General features: G+C 36.3%; 1 protein-coding gene across 7 annotated transcripts in view; it reads left to right on the top strand.

The window, feature by feature from the left end:
* The window catches only part of KLHL20 (kelch like family member 20), a 71,870-nt gene extending 51,868 nt beyond the window's left edge, over positions 1–20,002 (top strand). For all 7 annotated transcript variants that reach the window (XM_020902260.2, XM_020902261.2, XM_020902256.2 and 4 more), the window contains 7 exons: positions 2,595–2,710; positions 8,155–8,338; positions 9,144–9,287; positions 11,902–12,035; positions 12,620–12,828; positions 16,202–16,308; positions 18,450–20,002. In XM_020902260.2, the coding sequence (XP_020757919.2) occupies positions 2,595–2,710; positions 8,155–8,338; positions 9,144–9,287; positions 11,902–12,035; positions 12,620–12,828; positions 16,202–16,308; positions 18,450–18,534 (979 nt within the window). In that variant the 3' untranslated portion in view covers positions 18,535–20,002. The remainder of the gene's footprint in view (positions 1–2,594; positions 2,711–8,154; positions 8,339–9,143; positions 9,288–11,901; positions 12,036–12,619; positions 12,829–16,201; positions 16,309–18,449) is intronic.
* The last annotated feature ends 4,879 nt before the right edge of the window (positions 20,003–24,881 follow it).

Here is a 24,881-nt window from a genome sequence, read left to right as displayed (position 1 = left end):
AAGAGGTAGATTTCTAAGATTTAATGCAAGCTTGAGTTTGAAGAGACAGTTCTCTGCTAGTATATTTTTTTTTGAGATAAGTTAAATAATGTTGTTGACTCCATCATAGAAGTGTGTCAGAAGCACTTTTTCCATTCCATCACATATGCCTTGTTAGGAAATAGGAGCAGCCTTGCTTTCTGAGATTGTAGACAGAGTTAAAGGTCTGCTACACCCTTAAAGCAGCTGTGGAAAGATTTCCACCAGAGTTTGATGATGCAGTTTCATAAATTTTTTTTTATTGAAAGAAATTCTAAATGTTTTTACAAAACAAAACATTTATTTTATTGGGCTATCTCTGAACTATAGTATATATAAAATTTAATAAACTACTTTTCTACTTGACAGATTTTAAGGTTTAGTTTCAAATATGAAACCTCATGGTGTTTTTAACCATTTCTTCCCAGCATGTTACATTTATTGAAACAGTGAGTCAGAACTCTCTTTAAACTATACAAACCTTTGGATCTCCCTTAGCGACTAAAGAAACTTGTTCTAGAATCAGGGATCTCTAAAGCAGAGGTAGAACATAATAGAACATAATAGATTTGCATTTCTTCAATAATTTGAAGACTGTTCCTTTAACAGGAGGTGTTAGAGAGGGTTTTATGTGTTTACCTTTTAAACTTAAAGACAAATGGTAATTAATTTCCCTAAATACTCACAAAGTCACTTTTTTTTTCATTTATTTATATTAGTTGGAGGCTAATTACAATATTGTAGTGGTTTTTGCCATACATTGATATGAATCAGCCATGGATTTACCTGTGTTCCGCATCCCCACCTCCCTCCCCATCCCATCCCTCTGGATCATCCTAGTGCACCAGCCCTGAGCACTTGGCTCATGCATCAAACCTGGACAGGTGATCTGTTTCACAATTGATAATATACATGTTTCAATGCTTTTCTCTCAGATCATCCCCCCTCACCTTCTCCCACAGAGTCCAAAAGTCTGTTCTATATATCTGTGTCTCTAGTCACTCTAGTAGCCTGTTCCTACTTAGAGAATGAACTTATGGTTGCCGGGGTGGGGGGGGGGCTCGGGGAGGGGAAGAGATGGGGGTTTGGGATGGACATGTATACCCTGCTATATTTAAAATGGATAACCAACAGGACCTACTGCATAGCTGAGTCCCTTTGCTATTCACCTGAAATTATCACAACATTGTTAACTGGCTACACCCCAATACAAAATAAAAAGTTTAAAAAAAGGAAGCAGCCTGTTCCTTTTATTGTGACCTTATTATTTACTAGCTGTGTGACATTATTCAAGTTACTTGAACCTCTTTGTGGTACAGTTCCTTTATTTATAAAATAAGGATAATAACAGTACCTATTCCATAGGGCTGTAGTGGAGAATAAATGAGTTAATATGTATTAAGCCCCTGTTATTGTTGTTACTATTAATTCTGTGTTTGCCCCTAAGTATTAGCTCTATAATAGTCTTTCTAGGAACGCTTGAACAACTTAATTAAAAGCCAGCAAGTAGGAGATCACAGTCTTTGTTTTTAGCTGAGAAAGCTAGAAAAAGTTCTCGGTCATCAGCTTGGGATTTTGAGGGGTTTTGTTTTTATTTTTAGCATAAATTCAGAAGAGGCCTTAGCAAAATCATATACTGGAAATACATTATTGGGTCACGCCTGGCAGTGGTCCAGCAGGAATAAAGTACTTGTAATATAAATAAAGAAATGGAAATATAGCATAATTTAGGAAGCACTTTCAGAGTTGAGAAAGAACAGTGTAACATATTGAATTTGTACTAGTCAGATACTGATCACTCAAAGGACTCAAGTGAAGTAAGTACATAAATAGTTTAAGTTAGGATACTTTACTTAACAAGTGTAATTACTAGGTTCTTCTCATAAAGTACCTTCATAGAAAAAGACAAAACTGTTCATCCTCAGTAGATTTATTGAGAGTGAACTATTCATACAGTCCCAAATAGAAAATTAATATTAAATGATAGTAGGGTGTTTCTTTTTAGCAATCCAAATTTTGACCTAGTTTTATTACTTAAATTAATTTAGCAAATATCTAGTGTTGTGGCTGATGTGCTCCTTTGCCAGTATCCTGCAAAAGCTAATCAAATTCACTAGAAGGCAGTAACTATGCAGACTGGTAATTAAGTTGTAATTTTTAGTTTCCCATAAGTCATTGTTAGTCTCAAGCATGTTGAGTTTTAGACTAATTTGCAGTAAGATATGAAGTCATGATGGAAATACCAGTCAATTCACAACTCATAGTGTGACTGGCATCATTGCTGTCATGTTTGTGACCTTTATAATACTGGCTGGCGGGATTTCCCTGGCAGTCCAGTGGTTAAGACTCCAAGCTGCCCATGCAGGGTACACGGGTTCAATCTCTGAGATCCCACATGCCATGTGCCCCCAAAAATAAATAACTAGCCTAAATCAGTAAAAATACTGACTGGCATTCATGATTTGGTTTGATTTATGCTGCTCCCCTTTGCCATCTTACATATACCTTAACCAAATTGAGATTTGACTAACAATATTATTTAGACATTTGGAATAAAGGCAGAATTTTTTTCGCAGAGACTTGGTAGATGAGGCTAAAAACTATCTCCTGTTGCCTCAAGAGCGACCATTAATGCAAGGACCAAGGACAAGACCACGGAAACCTATTCGATGTGGAGAAGTACTCTTTGCAGGTTTGGATCTTAATATACTGTGGCTAAACTGAATATTTTCCACATGAGAAATTGTCTTTTGAGTGGTCCTTTGGACAGTTGTGATATCCACTGTCATAAGAAATACATAATGACTTACCATGGGGACTTCCCTGGTGGTCCAAGGGTTAAGACTCCATACTTATACTGCAGCAGGCACGGGTTCAGTCCCTGGTTGGAGAATTAAGCTTCTGCATGCCACACAGTGCGTGGCCAAAGAATAAATAAATAAAAATTGTTTCATGTTAAAAAAAAATGTACACACCTTTTGAAAACAAAAAATAACTTATGTATCTTGCCTCTTAACTCATGATCCAACACTGGTTCTTTCGAAAGAATGCTGTTTTTTTATATAACCTAAAAATATCATGCAGTGGATATTTTGTTATAATAAATCATATGCATGAATTTATATTCCAGTGTGCAAGTCACCTCATAAGTACATGGAACTGTCAAAAGATATTATCTTACATCAAAGAGTTACACTCTTTTATAGCTCTCCTGAGCTAGATTGAGCCTAAGACATGTGTTGTATCATTCTGCTGCTGCTGTCTGCCCCTAAATATTTGAGAACTTTCAATCTTAGATGTTTTACTTCTATCCGCATAAATTCAGCTCCCTTAGTCACTTGAATAGCAACTTTCACAATGTTTAGTAAAACATTTTCTCACTAATTCTGTCTTAGTCTGCTCAGACTGCTATAACAGAAAAGCATATACTGGGTGGCTTACAAACAGTAGAAACTTATTTATTTCTTATAGTTCTGGAGGCTGGGAAGTATTTTGGTGTCTGCTGAGGGCCCACTTCATTCTTCTTCATAGACTCCATCTTTTCATCTTTTACTGTGTCTTCAGGCAGAGGAAGGGGCACAGGATCTCTGTGAAGTCTCTTTTATAAAAGCACTAATTCCATTCATGAGGACAGAGCCCGTCCCTAAAGCCTCACCACCTGATACTATCACACTGAGGATTAGATTTCAATATATGAATTTTGGAGGGACACATTCAATCTATAGCAAATTTTTTCTCTTCAGTTTTTCTTTTCAAATCCTGATTCATGGAGAAAGATGGAACCTATGGTAATCTTTTTATTTATGCTCCCACATTTCAGAATTTCACTACTCTTAAATATAGGCTTCCTGGGATTCTGTTTGATGTGTGAAGCATTCTATCACTTTTCATCAGGAAATCTTATAGAATCACTAGGTCATAGTATCCTTTCCCATCAACCTAACCAGTTGCCTATCTTTTCCCCTTCGGTTTTATTTTCTCTTGGCATGTGGGAATATATTTTCCCACATTTTTAGAAGAAAAGTTTGACAATTTATGTTTGATTTCTCCTTTTTAAATTTTTTTGTCTCAATTTCTTCACATAGAATATTGCTGCATTTCTTCAAGAAGAAAATGGATGCCAAGTTTTCTTTTTCTCTCAAATCCTCATCAGGTGTTTTTCCTCTCTTTTGAAAGCATTCCTTCATTCTTGTTTTAGATTTCAAACTCAATTATTAATTTATCATGTACTGAATTCTCCTATACTCCTAGTATCCTAATGCTTCTGTTCATTGTTATTAACAAATTTATTTCTATTATCATTCTTACATATTCCTATGACTTTAATTCCTATATATGCATGCTCAGGTACATATTCACATACTCATATAGGTTTACACAGACGCTTGCTTGCATGCTCACACCTATATACATCTGCCTCTTCACTCCCACATAGTGTCTATAGTTGCCATCAGTTGGTGAGTAAATTTATTGCCAGATCTGATTAAGTTCCCAGGGAAATCTTTATAACATTAGTTTAGCTTTGTTGGTTAAACTAGATAAATTATATTGTTAAAAGTCTTTTATTTATAAAAGCAGTTTGTTGTGCCAGCTCCCTGTACATATAAGAATGCTATAAACATCAGAGTTTCTGTTTCCCCAATTGTGAAAGTTGGTTGTCTATTTTTTTTTAATTAGAAGGAAGCAAGATCTAATTATTTGATACCTGTGGTTTATTTTCATGATATCAGGTTGGTTTCAGGAATTCTAGTGGTAGGGCCATCTTTGTGGAGGTATATACATTGTTATCAAGATCTATTAAATATTTTATTTGGCTATTATAGTACCTGAAGTAGGGATGACAATATACTACTGTTTCATGAGCCTCAGAACATTCTGGCAGAGATTAACAACTAGATTAAGGAAGAGGGGAGGATAATGGAAACTCAGGGGAAAGTGGAACAGAAGAGAACCCCTATATGATCAAAAGCTAGAGACTAAACCAAATAGGTGTATGGGAAGTATATTTCACATCTAGGGCTCTTTCTGGATTCAGTGGTGGGAAAGTACCAGTCCAGTGGAACTAGACAAGGTACACCTTTGGGGATGCTGAGAGAAAATACTGGAGCTCTATTAAATAGAAATTTAAACTTGACTTCACCCTGGTGGGCTACAGTCCATAGGGTCACAAAGAGTCGGACACGACTGAGCAACTTAATTTTCTTTCTTTCTTTCTTTCACTTGGATTATTCAACAACTGCCATCTTTATCCTTCTGGTTCCCACCATTTTCTTCCAATGTGACATGATTATAATCAGGTGCCATGTTTTCAATGTGTAACCATCTTCACTAAAATCTCATTCGCCTCTTTTGATTGTATAATAGTGTTAATGAATCACACTGCCTTTTTTAGAAGCCATTTAAAGTCATTTAAATTGGAACAATTTCATGATCTCAAACTCTTGCTAGTAATCTCATAATTTCATATTGCTGATTGGGTATCTGATTCCTCCACTATATTGTTAACTACTTCAGAGCAAGGACCAGTTCTGATTTATCTTTGTAGTGTCTAGATTGTATAGCAATCTTGTCAGAACAGGCACTAAATAAAGATTAATTGCATGCTGTTGATCCTGCTGAATACTGGTGAGAAATCAGCATTGACCCATCATAATGAATAGAAAAGTAAAACTGGAAAACAATAATGGATTGTTAATGTCACTTCGTAAATGAAAGATTTACTTTTGAGTAACATTTTCTTTTTCTGAACATAGAAGTGGATACACATGCAATATGGTGGGCTCAGCTGCTAAAGAATCTGCCTGTCATGCAGGAGACCTAGGTTCGATCTCTGGGTTGGGAAGATCCCCTGTAAAAGGGAATGGCTACCCACTCCAGTATCCTGGCCTGGAGAATTCCATGGATTGTATAGTCCATGGGGTCGCAAAGAGTCAGACATGACTAAGCAACTTTCACTCACTCACACATGCAATATAGAAATTGACTAACAGAAAAATATAAAGAATAAAAGTTAAAACATCTATCACTTCTTTTACACTATCAAGGTTTCCATTTTCATTTGTAGAGAAAAGCCATTAGGTCTTTTCTAATGGCTGGTCTTTTCTAATGGCTTTTCTGTACAACTGGTATTGGTTTTCCCTGCTTTCTTAGTCTCTTTATGCCAGGTCTGAGCTTTATTCTTGAGTCATACTATTACACTGATAGTTTAGATCTTGACTCATCTGTCTCTACTTAAAACTTAATCCTTAATTTTCTTTATTGGTGTAATTTTGTTTACATTATCTTTGGAATGCAAATTACCAGTTCTCACTTAACTTTGGAAAATTGAGTCTTCCCTTTTTCATCCTGGAAGCCTAAGATCAAATCTATAATTTCAGTCGTTTTTTTACTCAGAAGCATTTACTCCTATTGATGTCTTCTGGCTTTTTCTTTTGTTTTCCATTAGGCTTCTTGATGCTTCTCAATTCTGTGTTTCTGTTTTGTTTGGGATTTGTGTGTGTGTGTTCACAGTTCATTGATCTTTATCACAGATACTTTATGGAAGTTGCCTACTTTAAGGTAACACTTTTTGACCAAATCCGTCTTTGAAGTAATTTTTTTTAGAGTCAACATCTCACACGTATAAAACTATATGTCCCCTTTTCAGCAATATTTTTGCTTAAGTACATCATTTAACACAAATTGATAATTCTCACAGCAGAAACTATGCATACACTTTATCTTGCTAAATACCATGTACATGTATGTGTGCTCACTCACTCATTCATGTCCAACTCTGTGCAGCCTTATGGACGGTAGCCCATCAGGCTCCTCTGTCCTTGGAATTTTCCAGGCAAGAATACTGGAGTGGGTTGCCGTTTCCTCCAAGGGATTTTCCATTCCCAGGGATCGAACCCCACATCTCCTACATTGGCAGGCGGATTCTTTACCACTGAGCCACCTGGGATGACCCAAGTACAGTGTGCTTGACTTCTAATAATAACTTAGTTCAGTCCCAGTTATTGCAATCACCTGCTGCTTGGGAAATTATAATTCACATAAAATTGCCATGAGGCAGTAGAATTGAACAGCTCTTTCCTTGTTTCCCCGGATCACAAGAAAGGTTTAAATTTGATTTCTTAATGGCCTATCTTTTTTTCCCTTTAGTATCAAAAATACAGTTTATGAAGTGATATTAACTTCATTTGCAGCTATGAAGTCCAATAAAAAGCTGGTTTCAGTGCCTTTCCTTATAAAATTGTGCCTGAGCTTTAATAATTAGGTTTGATTTGTCTCAAGTGCTTATAACCCTACATTTGCAGCCAAATTTTATGTTAGAAGTGATGGTACTTTCTGTGATATTGAAACTCCAGGCATATATCCCAGAATAGAATTCAAATTGAAGCAAATTGATATATACAAAACTTACTCTGACTTAGTTGAATATCCTAATTTAAATGAAACCGTAATAAAATGTATACAGCATATTGAGATTTGAAATAAGGAAGTGAGTTTTCAAATCCAGCAGAAGACGGTTAGAAACATTCTCATTTTAGTCTGGCTCAGGAAGTTAAGACCTCCTTGAAACCATTAGTTTTCAAATGTTTTGAGATTAAGTTATCTTTAGACCTCACCCTCTATGCTCCAGAATCTAGCTCTTATTTTAGATTGAAATGGAGATGATTTTAAAGAATAACAAATTTAAATTTTCTGCTATAATTAGTTTTCTTTTTTTTCAGGGAGCACTCAGAGCTTTACTGAACTCAGTTTGAACCTTTTATTCTGAGTATTACTTTTGAAAAATGTAATTTCTTCAAAATGTTTTCTGATCTTAAATATCATGTTGGATATTGTAGAATTCATTACAGACCAGATAAACAGAAAACAAAACATTTTGAAATATGTCATTAGAATTTCTGTATTATTTTTAGTCACAAGACAGTCTATAAAGAGATCATGAGTAGATGAGCCAAAACCCATCCCCAAAAAGAATAAGATTATGGTAATCCCAGTGGAATAAGCAAAAATCATAATTTATGTTTTAACTTGCTTCTAGAGGCATCTGGCAAGTCCAAGCATTAGGGCTATTTAATGGTTAGCAGTGAGTGATATGCTTTAGGACACATATTCTGCTGACCATTTCTGTTACTTCCCCAGTTGGTGGTTGGTGCAGTGGAGATGCCATTTCTAGTGTTGAAAGATATGATCCACAGACTAATGAATGGCGAATGGTAGCTTCAATGAGCAAAAGGCGATGTGGAGTTGGAGTCAGTGTTCTTGATGACCTGTTATATGCTGTAGGAGGCCATGATGGATCCTCTTATCTTAATAGTGTTGAAAGGTAAGGTCAATTTGAGTTTTTTTCTCTACTATCCATATTGTTTTGTTTGAGATACTAATTAGAAACTGATGTAACTCGTTGCTTTAGTTTTGTGTCTGTGGAACTAGTTGGCATCCTAGACCACTTACTGTGACATATAAGTCCTTTATGATCTGACCTCCACCTATTTTTCTAGTCTATCTTTCTCAGCACACCACTGTTTCTTAAACACTCTAGTGCAGACCCACCAAATTGCTTGCAGTTCCTGGACATGCTATCCCCTTTCGTCCTTTTTGCCTGTATGTTTGCATGCTGTTCTTTCTTCCCTGGAATATCTCTTAAAGATTCAAAGGTTATTTATATATAAAGCCTTCTCTGGCTCCATGCAGACTAGTTAGTCAGTCCTCTGATCTTTCACAAGCATTTTGAATATACTTGTACATGTCACATTGGCTATAATTGTTAAAATATCTTCCATATCTATCACAATGCCTGGCACACTGGAAACATATAATAAATAACTTCTAGCTTCTTGTCACCTACCCTTTTTCATTCAGCCATGTTCTTGATACTTATGAAATACATCTATGAAACCTTTCAGTGTATCAAGATCTAGAGATACAGATTCTGTAGTTGAAAAGAAAAATAACATGAACATCAGAAGGATCAGCGCCATAGAAGTTTAAAAATACACACTTAAAAACAAATAGAATTAAATAAGGACGGAAGTGATTAAATATTAACTATATCATATGTCACTGCATTTATAAGCCTAGCCAAATTTTCTTTGTGTAATACAGACCCTGTCTTGATGTGTTCTCTGCAGGTACGACCCCAAAACAAACCAATGGAGCAGCGATGTGGCTCCTACAAGCACCTGCAGGACAAGTGTTGGTGTGGCTGTGCTTGGAGGCTTTCTCTATGCTGTGGGTGGCCAGGATGGCGTGTCTTGCCTCAATATTGTTGAAAGGTGATTTTTGTAACTCATTTTCAGTTTTGTTTTGTTTTTTAAAGAATATAGAGAGCTTTTTAAAAGGAATAATTTAGAACACTAGAAATTCACTATCCAGTAGATTTCCCATGGTCTGTAAGGAAAAGGTTTTCAGTTAACCTTATAGTCTAGAAAGATGAAAGATATAACCCAGTTTTTAAACTTACATGTTATACTGGCTGAGCCTAACACTGAAATGTTTTAAATTACATTTTATGTATGATATCAAGCATACCACTTCTGAAATCTGTTCTGATATTTTCCCCCAGTATTTAGAATGACTTTCCTCAGAGTTCCTTTAGAAAAATGATTAATTCTTGGTGCAGCATATATCTTATAAGGACTGTATTTTGTATATGGATTCTCATTTATTCTCAAAGTATATTTACAGAAATATTGGTGGGCTGCCTTGATTTACTTTATTCTTTTACAGATCAGTGAATTTTGGTGAAATAGATTCTATTCTTAATTTCTTGCTCCATCATTTTTTTGTCATTCTATCTTAGAGATTAGGCCTTGGAATCTCATGCACTTAGTTACTGGCAAGAACATACTATACTGCATCCCCTCTTCTTAAAAAGAAATGTTTTAAAATAGCATTTACTAATTGTGTTATCATAATTAAGTAGACGAGTTTAACTCTGTCTTAGAAATAAAGTTACAGGTAACTCTTGAAAGCAATGCCAGTTCCCTTTTATGTCTGTCAGGACACTTATTTCTCCACTTTCAAAACTCTATGCAAGGGGATTCTGGGAAGATAGTTGATTTATAATGTTGTGTTAGGTTCAAGTGTACAGCAAAGTGAATCTGTTATACATATACATATATCCACTCTATTCTTTTCCCATATAGGGCATTACAGAGTATTGAGTAGAATTCCCTGTGCCTATACAGTAGGTCCTTATTAATTATCTATTTTATATATAATAGGCTGTATGTGTCAGTCCAGTCTTACAGTTTATCTCTCCCCTGCCCTTACCCTCTGGTTACCATAAGTTCATTTTCTATATCTGTAACTCTGTTTATGTTTTGTAGATAAGTTCATTTGTAGCCCTTTTTAGATTCCACATAGACGGTATCATATGAAGTTTGTCTGTTTCTGACTTCACTCAGTATGACAATCTCTAGGTCCATCCATGTTGCTGCAAATGGCATTATTCATTCTTTTTTATGTCTGAGTAATATACCTTTGTATATATGTACCACATCTTCTTTATCCATTCCTGTTGATGGATATTTAGGTTGCTTCTATGCCCTGGCTATTGTAAAGTAGTGCTGCAATGAACACTGGGGTGCATGTAAGTTTTTGAATTATGATTTTCTCTGGATATACTCCCAGGAGGGGGATTGCTGGATCATAAGGTAGCTCTACTTTTAGTTTTCTGAGGACCCTCCATGCTATTCTCCATAGTGGCCATACCAGTTTACATTCCAACCAACAGTGTTGGAGGGTTCCCTTTCCTCCACATCCTCTCCAGCATTTATTGTTTGTAGATTTTTTGATCATGGCCATTGTGACTGGTGTGAGGTGGTACTTCATTGTACTTTTGATTTGCACTTCTCTAATAATTACAGATATTATCATGTGCTTTTTAACCATCTGTATGTCTTCTTCGGAAAAACGTCTGTTTAGATCTTCTGCCCGTTTTTTGATTAGGTTGTTTTTTTTTTTTTAATTGAGCTGCAGGAGCTGTTTGTATATTTTGGAGATTAATCCCTTGTCAGTTGCTTCATTTTCAAATATTTTCCCCCATTTTGAGGGTTGTCTTTTCATTTTGTTTATGGTTTCCTTTTCAAAAGCTTTTGAGTTTGTTTAGGTCTCATTTGTTGATTTTTGTTTTTATGTTCATTACTCTAGGAGATAGATCAAAAAAGATCTTGCTGCAATTTATATCAGAGAGTGTTCTGCCTCTCTTTTCCTGTAAGAGTTTTATAGTATCTGGTTTTACATTTAGGTCTTTAATCCATTTTATTTTGGGGTATGATGTTAGGTTGTGTTCGAATTTCCTTCTTTTACATGTAGCTGTTCAAGTTTTCTCAGTACCACTTATTGAAGAGACTTCCCTGTGAAGCCCTTCCTAAATTCCTGATTCATGGAAACATATGGTTAGTGTGTAAAGTCACTGAGCTTGGGGTGGCTTGTTACACAGTGGTAGGTAACTGGAGCACTGCTACTGTTATCTCAGGAACTCAGAGGAGCTGCCTCTCAGAGCTGTGACTAAAACTTCCAGGCTTAGCTTTGGAAGTGCCAGAAAAAGTCTAGAAACTGAAATTAACTGTGACAGCCAGAGTGAAGGGCCATTGCTGAGACATTATTGACAGGGTTGGCAAACAAACAGAAAGTGTCTAGTCTTTCCTTTTGGCAAAATCTAGTAGAGAGCCACCTTAGCAAAGGAGAAATGTAGTTTTAAGGTTTCTAGCCCCAGCATAAGTCAGAATACTAATAACAATGGAAGATATGTTAGATAATCACTGTACACTGGACCATAACGAATCTATATATCCAGCATATCTGTAGCATGATTTCACACCTTATGGAAACAGCTTCACTTAACAAAAACACACGTGCAGGCTTTGGTCTCTCTTACTGCAGGTATGATCCAAAGGAGAACAAGTGGACCCGGGTGGCTTCTATGAGCACCAGAAGACTAGGCGTAGCTGTGGCTGTGTTAGGAGGTTTCTTATACGCTGTAGGTGGCTCTGATGGGACATCTCCACTCAACACAGGTTAGTCCCTTCCAGAGTCAGTCTGGTTCCCCCAAATCAACACATTTTTCTTAGGAGAGTCCCCTCACAAAAAGTATAAGAAGTCTATGTTATCCTATAATTTATTAAGAAAATTATTTTTCCATTCATAGCTCTTCATCAGGTCTTCTGCAGCCATAATCTTCTGGTGTATTTCCAAAGTATTTCTTTCTCCTTTCATTTCACAAGTTGCTGGGAATTTATAGCATTTATGCAATGCTATATAAATTAACATTATATAAATGCTAGAGAGAGAAACTTATTACTGTAAACCATTTTATAGCTGTCCTCTCATTTAAACATACAAAGAGACACCACAAGTCATCTAGCTTAGAACTAGGTACTTTGACTCCAACACCTATCCTTTCCACCATACCTAAAAAAAATCAGTCCCTGATGAGAGTATACTGGTATTGTCCAAAGGTAGATGAGTCTTTCTCAAAATCAAAAATCAGACTGCTTATTGAAAGAAAACATGTTATCAAAAAGCAGAGTAGCTATGAAGAAAACTAGAGGTGGGAGGAAATGATTGAACAGTCACTTACTGGTTTTTCTTTTTCCCGCAGTGGAGCGTTATAATCCTCAGGAAAACAGATGGCACACCATAGCCCCTATGGGGACCCGGAGGAAACACCTAGGCTGTGCAGTGTATCAGGATATGATCTATGCCGTAGGAGGCAGAGATGACACTACAGAGCTTAGCAGTGCTGAGAGATACAACCCCAGAACTAACCAGTGGTCTCCAGTGGTGGCTATGACATCCCGCCGTAGTGGAGTAAGTGCCTGGCTACTGGAAACTGAAAAGCAAGCACCAAAAGAGGGAGGGCTGTGCAGAAGAAGTCTGATCTGTAAAATATAATACAATGGGACACAGAGGGGATGCACTCTTTATGCAGAACAACCCCTATTACTTTTGTACTGGAAAAAAATGTTAGTTTCTTTTGATTACTCTTATCCCAAGAAGATACATAACTTATATCCAATCACATCTTTACTTAGAGAATTCCTTTTTATGATTTTTATTGAAGTATAGTTGATTTACATTGTTTATTTCTGCTGTATAGCGAAGTGTATAGTTATATTCTTAATACTCTTTTTCCATGATGGTTTATCCCAGACTACTGAATATAGTTCCCTGTGCTATACAGTAGGACCTTGTGGTTTATCCATTCTATATGTAATAATTTGCACCTTATGTTTTATCTTATAATCAGTTGCTTCTTTGAAAGGCATCTCCCTGTCTTATCTACAACGTTACCTAATTTTACTCATGTTCATTGATATCTATCAGATATGTGGGTTCATCTGTACCTAGTGAAACTAAATATTCCTACCTAGTGTTTCTAGGTGATATTCTAAGTAGCTGACATACCAATTAAATGTTCAGGCAGAAACACATCTGGCCCTACCACCAGTCTACACAGACTGGTTTGAGTCCATCCCATCTATAGTATAGATGACCTGTGTCGTGGTCTAGACCTTGAACAATGACCTGTGACTACAAGCAACTTCCAGGGTGGAGTGTAGAAGTTATCCATCCTAGGAGATTTGACTCAGGGTGAAATTTAACCAATAAGCCATTGATCCCATCAGGAGCCCATCAATGTAGGATAACAGGTGGCATAACCCAGCTTTAGCTAACAATTTCATAATCTGATAAAAGGGAGTGAATTCTGGTTTGCAGAGATCCGAGACCACCACCAGTGGGCATCAGTTTGTCAAAGCATTCACATGTCAATGGCTCTTTATTAGTGTCAACAGCAGCTTCTCTGTCGTGTTCCTATTGTTTTCACTGCTACATTGTGTTGATTACATATCCACTCATTTAGCCAATATTTATCAAGTGCTTACTATGTACTGGAAAAGGTCAATTTTCATTCCATCCCAAAGAAAAGCAGTGCCAAAGAATGTTCAAACTACTGCACAATTAACTGCACTCACCTCACACACTAGTAAAGTAATGCTTAGAATTCTCCAAGCTAGGTTTCAACAGAACATGAACCATGAGCTTCCAGATGTTCAAGCTGGACTTAGAAAAGGCAGAGGAACCAGAGATCAAATTGCCAGGATCTGCTGAATCATAGAAAAAGCAAGAGAATCTCAGAAAAACATCTACTTCTGCTTCATTGACCATGTGGATCACAACAAACTGTGGAAAATTCTTCAAGAGATGGGAGTACCAGACCACCTGATCTGCCTTCTGTGAAACCTGTATGCAGATCAACAAGCAATAGTTAGAACGGGGCATGGAACAATAGACTGGTTCAAACTTGGGAAAGGAGTACTTCAAGGCTGTATATTGTCACCATGCTTATTTAACTTACATGCAGAGTACATCATGAGAAATGCTGGGCTGGATGATGTACAAGCTGGAGTTAAGATTTCCAGGAGAAATATCAATAACCTGAATTATGCAGATGATATCACCCTTATGGCAGAAAGCAAAGAGGAACTTAAGAGCTTCTTGAAGAAGGTGAAAGAGGAGAGTGAAAAAGCTGGCTTAAAGCTCAACATTCAAAACATGAAGATCATGGCATCCGGTCCCATCACTTCATGGCAAATAGATGGGGAAACAATGGAAACAGTGACAGACTTTATCTTCTTGGGCTCCAAAATCACTGCAGATGGTGACTGCAGCCATGATTAAAAGTTGCTTGCTCCTTGGAAGAAAAGCTGTGACCAACCTAGACAGCATATGAAAAAGCAGAGACATTACTTTGCCAACAAAGGTCCATCTAGTCAAAGCTATGGTTTTTTCAGTAGTCATGTATGGATGTCAGAGTTAGGCCATAAAGAAAGCTGAGCACTGGAGAATTGATACTGTGGCATTGGAGAAGACTCTTGAGAGTCCCTTGGACTGCAAGGAGATCAAACCAGTTAATCCTAAAGGAAATCAATCTGAATATTCATTGAAAGGACTGATGCTGAAACTGAAGCTCCAATACTTTGGCTACCTGATGTAAAAGCTGACCCTGATGCTGAGAAGGATTGAAGGCTGGAGGAGAAGGGGACGACAGAAGAAGAGATGGTTGGATGGCATCACTGACTCGATGGACATGAGTTTGAGCAAGCTCTAGGAGTTGGTGATGGACAGGGAATCCTGGCGTACTGCAGTCCATGGGGTCACAAAGAGTCTGACACAGTTTAGTGACTGAGCTGATGTTCTGGGAAAGAAAAAATGAGTATGACTTGATTCCTATCCTCAAAGAGTTCCCAATTTAGTAAAGGAAATTGAAGTGTTTACAGCTAACTAGGGTTTCCCTGGTGGCTCAGCAGTAAAGAATCTGTCTGCAGTGCAGGAGACATAGGTTTGATCCCTGGGTTGGGAAGATCCCCTGGGTAAGGAAATGGCAACGAACTCCAGTATTCTTGGCTGGGAAATCCCAAGAGAGAGGAGCCTGGAAGACCACAGTCCATAAGGTCACAAAAGAGTCAGACACAACTTACCGACTAAACAACACAGAAGACAAATCCTCTAATAGCAGCATGTGCATTATAGGAAAACATGGGAGAGTATGCTTAACACTTTTGGAACAGTGAAGAGACTTATTAGAGTAAGTTACATGTAAAATACCATGAAAGAAGAGTAAGATTTTCTAGAAGAGGGAAAGAAAATATCAGGGAACAACACATGCAAAAGTATGGAGCCATTTAAAAAGTATGTTATTTTCTGGGACTAGCAACTAATCTGATATTAATGCAACATAGATTACATTAGAAAGTGAGGTTAAAAGGCAGGCAAGTATGGATTTCTGAAGGTCCTGACATAATAAGGACTTTAAACTTATCTTAAACTTACCTTTTAAAAGAGAATTTTGTTGACAACTTAGGTATTGGATCAGAACAGGCAAATAGTAAAAGAACTGAGAGCAGTTTGGAGGTTCTTGCTCACTCCCAGTGAATGTTTTATCTAACACTCAAGAAATAAATGTTTTCAACTCTGTGTAAATATTCTAGTTGGGTATATAATTTTATAGTTCTCATAATTAAATAACTTGTGATTACTTTTTTCCTTCTGTGTTCAAGTAAACCAGAATGTAAGGCCATAAAGACTTATCTTTAATTAAAGAGATTTATCTATAAACCAGTCTAAATTTTCATAGTGATTCTCTAGTTTCTTCAGCAGCCACTGTGTTTTGGTCCCATAGGTTGGCCTGGCAGTAGTGAATGGACAGCTTATGGCTGTAGGAGGTTTTGATGGCACAACGTACTTGAAGACCATTGAAGTTTTTGATCCTGATGCCAATACATGGAGGTAACTTTTAAACTATGTTGCAAATCACCTCACTGCTGACCTGAAAATCATGGGCTTGAGATAATAGTCCATGACCATCAAAATCAGGATGGTCAGTACATTGAATTACCTCTGGCAGTATGTTGAAAAGGACTCCAGGTTACCCATATTCGATGGCTTATTTTGACCTCATTGCTCTAAAGGGGCTGATATCATACAAAATCTCTCTCTTTGGTAACTGTCCAGTTTTAAAATTAGAGATAGCAAAGACAGAAAAAAACAATCTCCCTGCTAGCCACACCATGTTCAGCTCAGGAAACTAAGGCACTGAGAAGTAAGATGACCTGCCTAAGCAAGTTAGTGTTAGAATTAGAACCTGGACCTTTGTCTCCCAATCTGCCATTGCAGTTTTTATGCCCAGGAAATATAAGTTGCAGTTACTTTTAAAAAAATATTTCACTTGAAAACTGATATTTTCCCTTGAGTTTTAAAAATACTTAAATATGTTATTATTCTATTTTAAAGTCTGTCAAATTTTAACAGTCACTTTTAGAGAAGAGGCTACATCTTAGGAGAGTTTAACTAAGTTAAACTGTATTTATAGGTCTAACTTTACTTTGCTTTTAAATCATCAGTTGTCGTAACAAATCCTTCCCAACTACTTAAGTAGTTCTTACAAATTCACATCATCAGGTGACTCTTGAATTTATTTTAAATATTCAAAAATGTTTACAAATTTAGCAAAATTCTCTTAAACCTTTCAACTTAAAATCTGAACTCTAAATCTTTGCTCAGTCATGCAGTTTTTCTTAATTCACAAAGCTAATCTGATAGATGTGCTAATATTCCAAAGTCTCTTAAAACACTACAAGAACTTAAAAGGTCTAATATATAGTTAATTCTCAAATTTAATATAAAACATTAGGAGTATGGGTTTGAGGTACTTTATACTAATATCTATTCTACATGCTAGCTTTTCCAAGAAAATAGTTTTACCTTCCAAGCATTTGCAGTTTTCTTTCTCAGTAAGTTGGACTTACTTGCCTAAACAAGTCTGTGTAACCATCTCAGCAATTGAGGTTGCACATTAACCACAGATAACACTCTGGACATGAAATCTGAGGCAGCAGAGGTTATGAAAGATTTTTCTCATGACCATGCAAGATAAGCTGATATCTTCTATAGTCACTATTCCAGAAGGGGCAGTCTTGGAAGTCCATTCCTGTGCATTCTAAGTATTGCTAATTGTGAACCTGTAACTACTCACCCAGATTTTTTTCATTAGTTTATAAGATTCGACTCAAAGGTTTACTGGGTTCTTTCATCCCTGGGAAAACCACTTTGACAGATACCTGAATGACATTCTTTGGATTCTGCATCTCTCTCATGCTCTGCAGGGCTCAGTGGTCACAATACTGAAGTCAGACTTATAACACTGTAGCACTCTTTGCTTCTACCTCCCATTTTCACAACCTCCTTCATAAAGTAAAGGTTTACTGAGTGTTCTAGACCCTAAGGATACAAAGGTGAACAAAACAGTAGGATAATTTGGGAAGACAGCCACATTTATTTCTCATTTTCTGACCATGATCCTATGTAAGGACTTGTTTCTCAGCAACTATTACTAATATACGTTTATAGTATTTGACCAAGTAATATTATGAAATTCTTAAGGATCAACTGCTGAGGGATTATAAAGTTTTCTATTAATCATATCCAGTTTTGTTCTATAAAGCTTTGAGAAGACTTCTAAGAGTCCATACAGAACAAAAGGATAAAAATAACTACCCGAAGCTTAGGCAAAAGGAAAATGTAGGTGGGGAAATATTATAGCCAGGGTCAAAATTAGCCACAAAAATGTAGAATATGTGATTCTGAATAATTAAGTCAGTCTAGATGTAGAGTTATAAAGTTATAAGGCAAAAAGTGTATATGGCACTTCTCTTAAAATAGTATTCTGTAAGTCAGAGAATTTAGTCAGTGTCTGAAATAATTCTGCTACTTTCCAGTGCTCAGTTCCAGGTCCTAATCTTTGGAAGAGACGTACAAAGCTAAAAATATTAGTTGTGATAGACAAATAAATGTGTTTTATTAACATTTATGTTATGGAAGAAACAGTGCTTTTTTCAATTGGAAATCTGATTGTGTTTCTTTCTTTGCAGGTTGTACGGTGGGATGAATTACCGTCGGCTTGGGGGTGGTGTAGGAGTTATAAAAATGACACATTGTGAATCCCATATATGGTGAACACACAGAAGACTGTCGTGTATATCTTCCTCTGTATTCTGAAGCGCTTTGACTTTGGAGCTTTGTACAGCTCTAGAAAACACTAAACAAATCTTATTCTTTGCCGGTGCCTCAACATGTGGAAATACAAATACAGTGAAAGTACTTCACCTGCAAGATGCCACCTTTGCACAATAATTTTCGGTTCTGTGCAGAAAAATATTTATTTTTGGTTTTAATTTATCATGGGATTTTTTTTTGTTTGGGGGGTGGTTTTTTGTTTCTGTTTTTGGATTTAGCTTTCCTCCCATCAAAAGAAAGAAAAAGACAAAAAAAATTTTTTTTCAAGCAGTAAAACCTTATTTTTAAGATACTAAGTTTGAAATCACCAGTAAGGGAAGAGGGCTATATGTGATCTAGTTGTCAGTTCTAAGCACTCCATCCACAAGACTCCACTACTTACAGACTTACCAGTGACAAATTCCTATAATAGGAATACAAAGTGTATTAGTTAGCCATCATTCTTGCACTAAGCACCAGAAGACTTGAAAAAGCTAAAAAACAAAAGAAACATCTCATTAACTAGGATAATTCAAAAGGAATATTAAATCGATAAAACCAGGACTCAAATGCCAAAGTTTTCATCAGTGGAAGCTCACATCTTGTTTCTTTCCATATAAAACTTGTTTGCCGCTATGTTTAAAGTCTTTTTTTAAATATTTTCATTGAGTTTCTGCTAGATCTAGAGCTCTGCTCAGTGCCTCTACAAAACAGTGTACGATTCTCTTATACTGTGTTGAGAATCCCGTGGTAGAATCATGTGCAACTCTGCAAGAGTTTTTCTCAAAAACATTACTGACTGAAGCAACTTTCCTATTTCTTATTGCTACTAAGGACCAGCAGGGAGAAATGTCCTCTCCCCAGCAGTGAATACTGTTATGCAATTTACACTTGATGCTCAGGCCTGCTGAAGTTGAGGCTTACCTGTAATCATAGCCTCCAAGGGGATGAATTCTTCAGTTCGTCTAATAGTACGCTAATGAGTGTAAAGTCACTTGAGGCATTTTATTAACAAAATCTTGGTTCTTTTATAAAGACTATATCATTATCCTCATACTATAAAGCCACTGTTACTACTACTCTCAAATTGCACTTTCTGGTAAAAAGCTAACATTTTTAAGGAAAAAAAGATAACATATTACAGTGGTTTAAGTTTTTTGTGTTATTGTGTTCATAGATCAGTTTTTTCCAATGTATTTTGCAGGAAAATCTTTGAATAAGACTTTAACCACAACCAAAAGGAATAATCTTTTTTTTCCTCCCCTCACTACAGAAATGTTTGGCAACATTTGTGTTTACATTTAAAGATCATTTGCACCTTTACAAGGAAAAATATAAGTATTTGGTAAATAATTGTTTACATGTATCATTTATGCTTTTTTCTAGCATGTATAACTTTTTAAAATAAAGGTAGTACTTACCATAAAAATTTCTGGTTAATGCTTTTTTAATGCCTGTATCTTTACTAGTTAATTTAGATTTTTCTGTTTCTATATCATATATATTTTCTATATATAAAGTTATAAGTACTTTCAACCTGAAGGAATAAAGGGATTGACAGCTGGAATTATTAATTTTTATTATATACTTTATATAACAGTTATGTATTACCTAACCTCTAAACTCATTCTCTGGTGTGGAACTTAAAAATCGTTCAGTTTTGAGCTAGAAATACTTTTAATAATCATCTGGTCCAAAACCAATTTATTTCTCTGCTTTAAGACTGAAAACCAAGGAAATCCTGCCTATAAGTAAATAGTCAACGATAGAACCAACATTTGAAATCAGTTCCCCAAACTCCTACTCCATGTCTGTTTCTGTGCCACACAGCCACTGCAGACCCAAAACATGGTCTGGAATTAAATATACCAATAGACCTAAAATTAAGTCTAGTATGCAACATTGAAAAAGTATAAAAACTTTTATGAGATCCTTATGGTACTGCATCATTAACAGTCAGTCTTCAAGACAAAAATCACATTTCCTAAGACTCTATTTCATATTTTGAAGGAAAGAAGAGGAATGATAACAGGAACAAAATTCTAAGAATTAGACTCTCCATAAGCAGGGAAGTCCCCAGTGAAAGCAATTCACATGGCAGTGATTCATGAGTAGAGACCCATGAATAAACACCCAGAGTGTTTGTTGGAGCCTAAAGGGTTTTTCCTTCCTGAAGGTGCTACAGTTTTATTCAGTGAAATGTATTTATTCTACAAAAGACACTGGTGTAAAATAGAATATTACTTGCCTAGTGATTTCCATCACTTCATGGCAAATAGATGGGGAAACAGTAGCTGACTTTATTTGAGGGGGGTGCTCCAAAAATCACTGCAGATGGTGATTGCAGACATGAAATTAAAAGACGCTTACTCCTTGGAAGGAAAGTCATGACCAACCTAGACAGCATATTAAAAACCAGAGACATTACTTTGCCAACAAATGTCCGTCTAGTCAAAGCTATGGTTTTACATTCCAAATCCATTCTTTATACTATTCTCCACATTCCCATATCTGATGTCACTGTTCCCCAGTTTTGTTCTCCAATATCTTACCTGCAAATATCTACACTGCAGAGACTAGTTCTTGACAACTGTGAAGTAGAAAAGGTCCTTCCTGAACAATATTTGAGTGAAAGTAAGGAAAAAGCATTTTAAATTTTATATTAGTTTAGGAAATACATGGAGCGGATAGGACAAGGAAAGAAATACAGGAGAGAGAGAAGATGAAAGAGGCAAAAATAGCCTAGTAAGCCCAAATATCACTGGCTGGTTGTCTTAAGTAGTTTAGGACATTGGCTCTGTAAATTGCTCTGAAGTCTCTGTACTGGGAGTGATTCATAAAAATCGTCCTAGAAATGACAAAACTTCAACTTTAGTTGTCTCAAGGGTCCTTAACAATAGTAATCTTTTAAGTTATTTAGTCACTTTGGGTTAGGAACTTACATTCTTTTAAATGTAGAAGATGGATGCTATTTTAAAAAATGAAACTGTTAGTCACTCAGTCATGTCCAACTCTTGGCGACCCCATGGACTGCAGCCCACCAGACTCCTCTGTCCATGGGATTCTCAAGGCAAGAATACTGGAGAGGGTTGCCTTTTCCTTCTCCAAGGGATCATCCTGACCCAGGGATCAAACCTGGGTCTCTTGCATTTTAGGTGGATTCTTTACCATTTGAATATTATAACATCAAATATTCAGTGTTCCAATAACTGTCAGTAACCTATTAATATCCTAGAAAGTTAGAATATTTACTAAAGGTACTCCAAACTCTTAGGAAAAGAGGATAGATATCTCTGGTGTGAATTTAGATCAACGTGCATTGGACTCCTACCGAACAGGTACGGTCCTTGCCTTCAAAAAGCTTAGCTTCACACTTTGAGTTAGATACTCATTCTCAAAGTGAACCCTGAAGTCCTCAGGATTCTTTCAGAGTATCCATAGGTCAAAGCTTTTTCTTTAGTAATTCTAGGAAGTTTTTTACTTTTTTTTTTACTGTGATGACATTTGCACTGATGCTGAGGCATTAGCATAATTCAAAGGCTACTACTAATTATTCACCACCATCCACTTACAGTTTAAAAGACAGAAAGTCAATTTCATCTAAGAAATTTCAACCTTTGGATATGTGAAATATTTCTGCTGATACCAAAACACAGTGATTGTCACAAGAAAAATCTTGTGCAACTGTCGAGTTGAAAGCTTAACAAGCCACTTCTTTTTGAAAGGATGACAAGGTTATTCAGATTTGAGTGTTGGTAGACATATTCTGGAAAATGAACAAAGTGAGGCTGTTACTTCAAGGAAAACAACTGACAGCATTTATCATCAATAGTAAAATTCAAGTTTTCAAGAGAAATTTCAAGGACAGTTGTATGGACCCACTGTGGTGGTTAATTTTGTGTCAAATTTGACTTGGACAAGGGATGCCCAGATAGCTGGTAAAACATTTTTTCTTGTTTTCTGTAAAGATGTTTCTAGGAGATTAGCATTTGATTCAGTAGACTGAGTAGACTTCCACACTCACAAAGATGGGTGGGTATCATGCAATCCATTTCAGGCCATACTGAACAAAAAAGCCAAAGAGGGCAGAATTCTCTCTCGCTTCTTGAGCTGGGATGTCCATCTTTTCCTGCCCTTGAACATCAGAGCTACTAGTTCTCAGGCCCTTGGACTTGGACTGCCTTACACTGCTGGCTTTTCTTGGCTCATCAGCTTGCAGAGGCAGACTGGGGGACTGCTCAGCCTCCAGGACTGCATGCACCAGTGCCCATAATAAACCAATAGAGAAAGATGACAGACAGAGACAGAGACATCAATCCTGTTGGTCCTACTTCTCTGGAGAACCCTGACTGATACAATTACTATAAGCTTGGATTCAACCAAACTCAACAGTATAATGCAGTAGTCTTTACTGTCGAAAAATATCTACATATAAGTGAAAGTGTCAAAGTGTTAAATCGCTCAGTCATGTCCAACTCGGGTTCGACAAATCCATGAATGTCCATGTACCCACCATTCAGCTTCAAAATTAATGCTTTGCTGATTGTGTTTTACCTATTCCCTCCCACTCTCACTTCTCCCACCACCACTGGAGAATTTTAAAGCAAATTCCAGGCATCATATTATTTCACTCACACTTGAATATTTAGCAGGTAAGGTCTACTTACAATACTACTATCACATCTGATAAAATTAACAATTCCTTAACATCCCTAATACCCAGTCCATATTAAAATTTCCCTAATTACCATTTTATTTATGTCTACAATTATACCTTGGAGTTTTCTTTTTTTCCTGTCCCTCAATTTGCTCATCTGGTTAAATTGCACTTCTGTTTCTTTGCTCAATCATTTTTGGAAATTCTTCTTTAGTCTCTGTAGTCTCTATTCTACGTATATGTGTGTATCCTCCATTGTAAAAGAAGTAGTCAAACCTATATTTCTCTATAAAAATATCTAAATATTTATAAATACTTCATAAGCATTCTATTGCATGAATCAGGACATATGCAATATCTAAAGAGCCCACTATCAGCCTTGTATCATTGCTGTCACCCACTGGTATATAGACCTCCATAAATGTTTATATGTATATATGCATATATATATAACACATTTATATTACATATATTACATAGACACAAATATATTGTTGCATTATTATTTTGAACACACTGTCATATCAATTCAGAAATAAGTAAAATAAACTATTTTGCCTTCACTTATTCCTTCTTTGATGCTCTTTCTTACTTTACACAAATCCAAGTTTTTAATCTATATTATTTTCCTTCTCTCTGAAGAATTTCTTTTAACATTTCTTGCAAGGAAGTTCTACTGATGACAAATTTCAACTTTTATTTGTCCAGAAAAATATTTGCATCTCCTCCACTTTTGAAGATAATTTCACAGAATTCTAGGCTGGTGGTTTTTTTCTTCAAACACTCCACAGTCTTCTTGTTTGCACGGTTTCTGAGAAGTCAGATGTAATTCTTATCTTGTTCCTCTATAGGCAAGGTGTTTCTTTCTCTTTAGCTTCTTTCAGGATTTTATCTTTGATTTTTCTGTAGTTTGAATATTATATGCCTCAATACAGTTGTGCTGTTTTTTACTTGTTTCTTAATCCTGTTTGGTGTCCTCTGAGCTTCCTCTATCTGTGGTTTGGTGTCTGGCATTAATTTGAGGAAATCCTTAGCCATTATTGTTTCCAGTATTTCTTCTTTCTGTCTCCTGGTATTCTCATTGTATGTTAACAGTTGACCCTTGAACAACACAGTGGGTTAGGGACACCAATCCTCTGCACAGTTGAAAATTGGTCAACTTACAGTTGGCTCTGCATATACACAATTCCTCCAAATCTGTGGTTCCTCTGTATCAGACGTTCCCCATCTGCAGATTCAACCAACCTTGTATCATGTAGTACTACAGTATTTACTGCTGAAAAAAATCTGTGTATAAGCGAACCAATGTAGTTCAAACCCATACTGTTTAGTCAACTGCATGTTAGACTTTAACAACTGTCCCATGGACCTTGGATGTTGGTTGGTTTGTTTCTTCAATCTTTGTTCTCTTTGCTTTTCAAGGATTCTACTGATATATTCTTCAGCTCAGAGATTCTTTCCTCAGCTGTGTCATCTACTAATAAACTCACCAAAGGCATTCTTCATTTCTGTTACAATCTTCTCTATTTTTAGCATTGTTTCTTGGTTCTTAGGATTTCCATTTCTCAGCTTACACTTCCCATCTGCTCTTGCAATGGAAATACTTTATCCACTGGATCCCTTAACATGTTAATCATGATTGTTTTAAACT

Source organism: Odocoileus virginianus, chromosome 11, assembly GCF_023699985.2.
Source record: "Odocoileus virginianus isolate 20LAN1187 ecotype Illinois chromosome 11, Ovbor_1.2, whole genome shotgun sequence".
NCBI classification, from domain to species: Eukaryota; Metazoa; Chordata; class Mammalia; order Artiodactyla; family Cervidae; genus Odocoileus; species Odocoileus virginianus.
The sequence above is the reverse complement of the archived record's forward strand: the minus strand, read 5'-3'. Positions and strand labels throughout refer to the sequence as shown.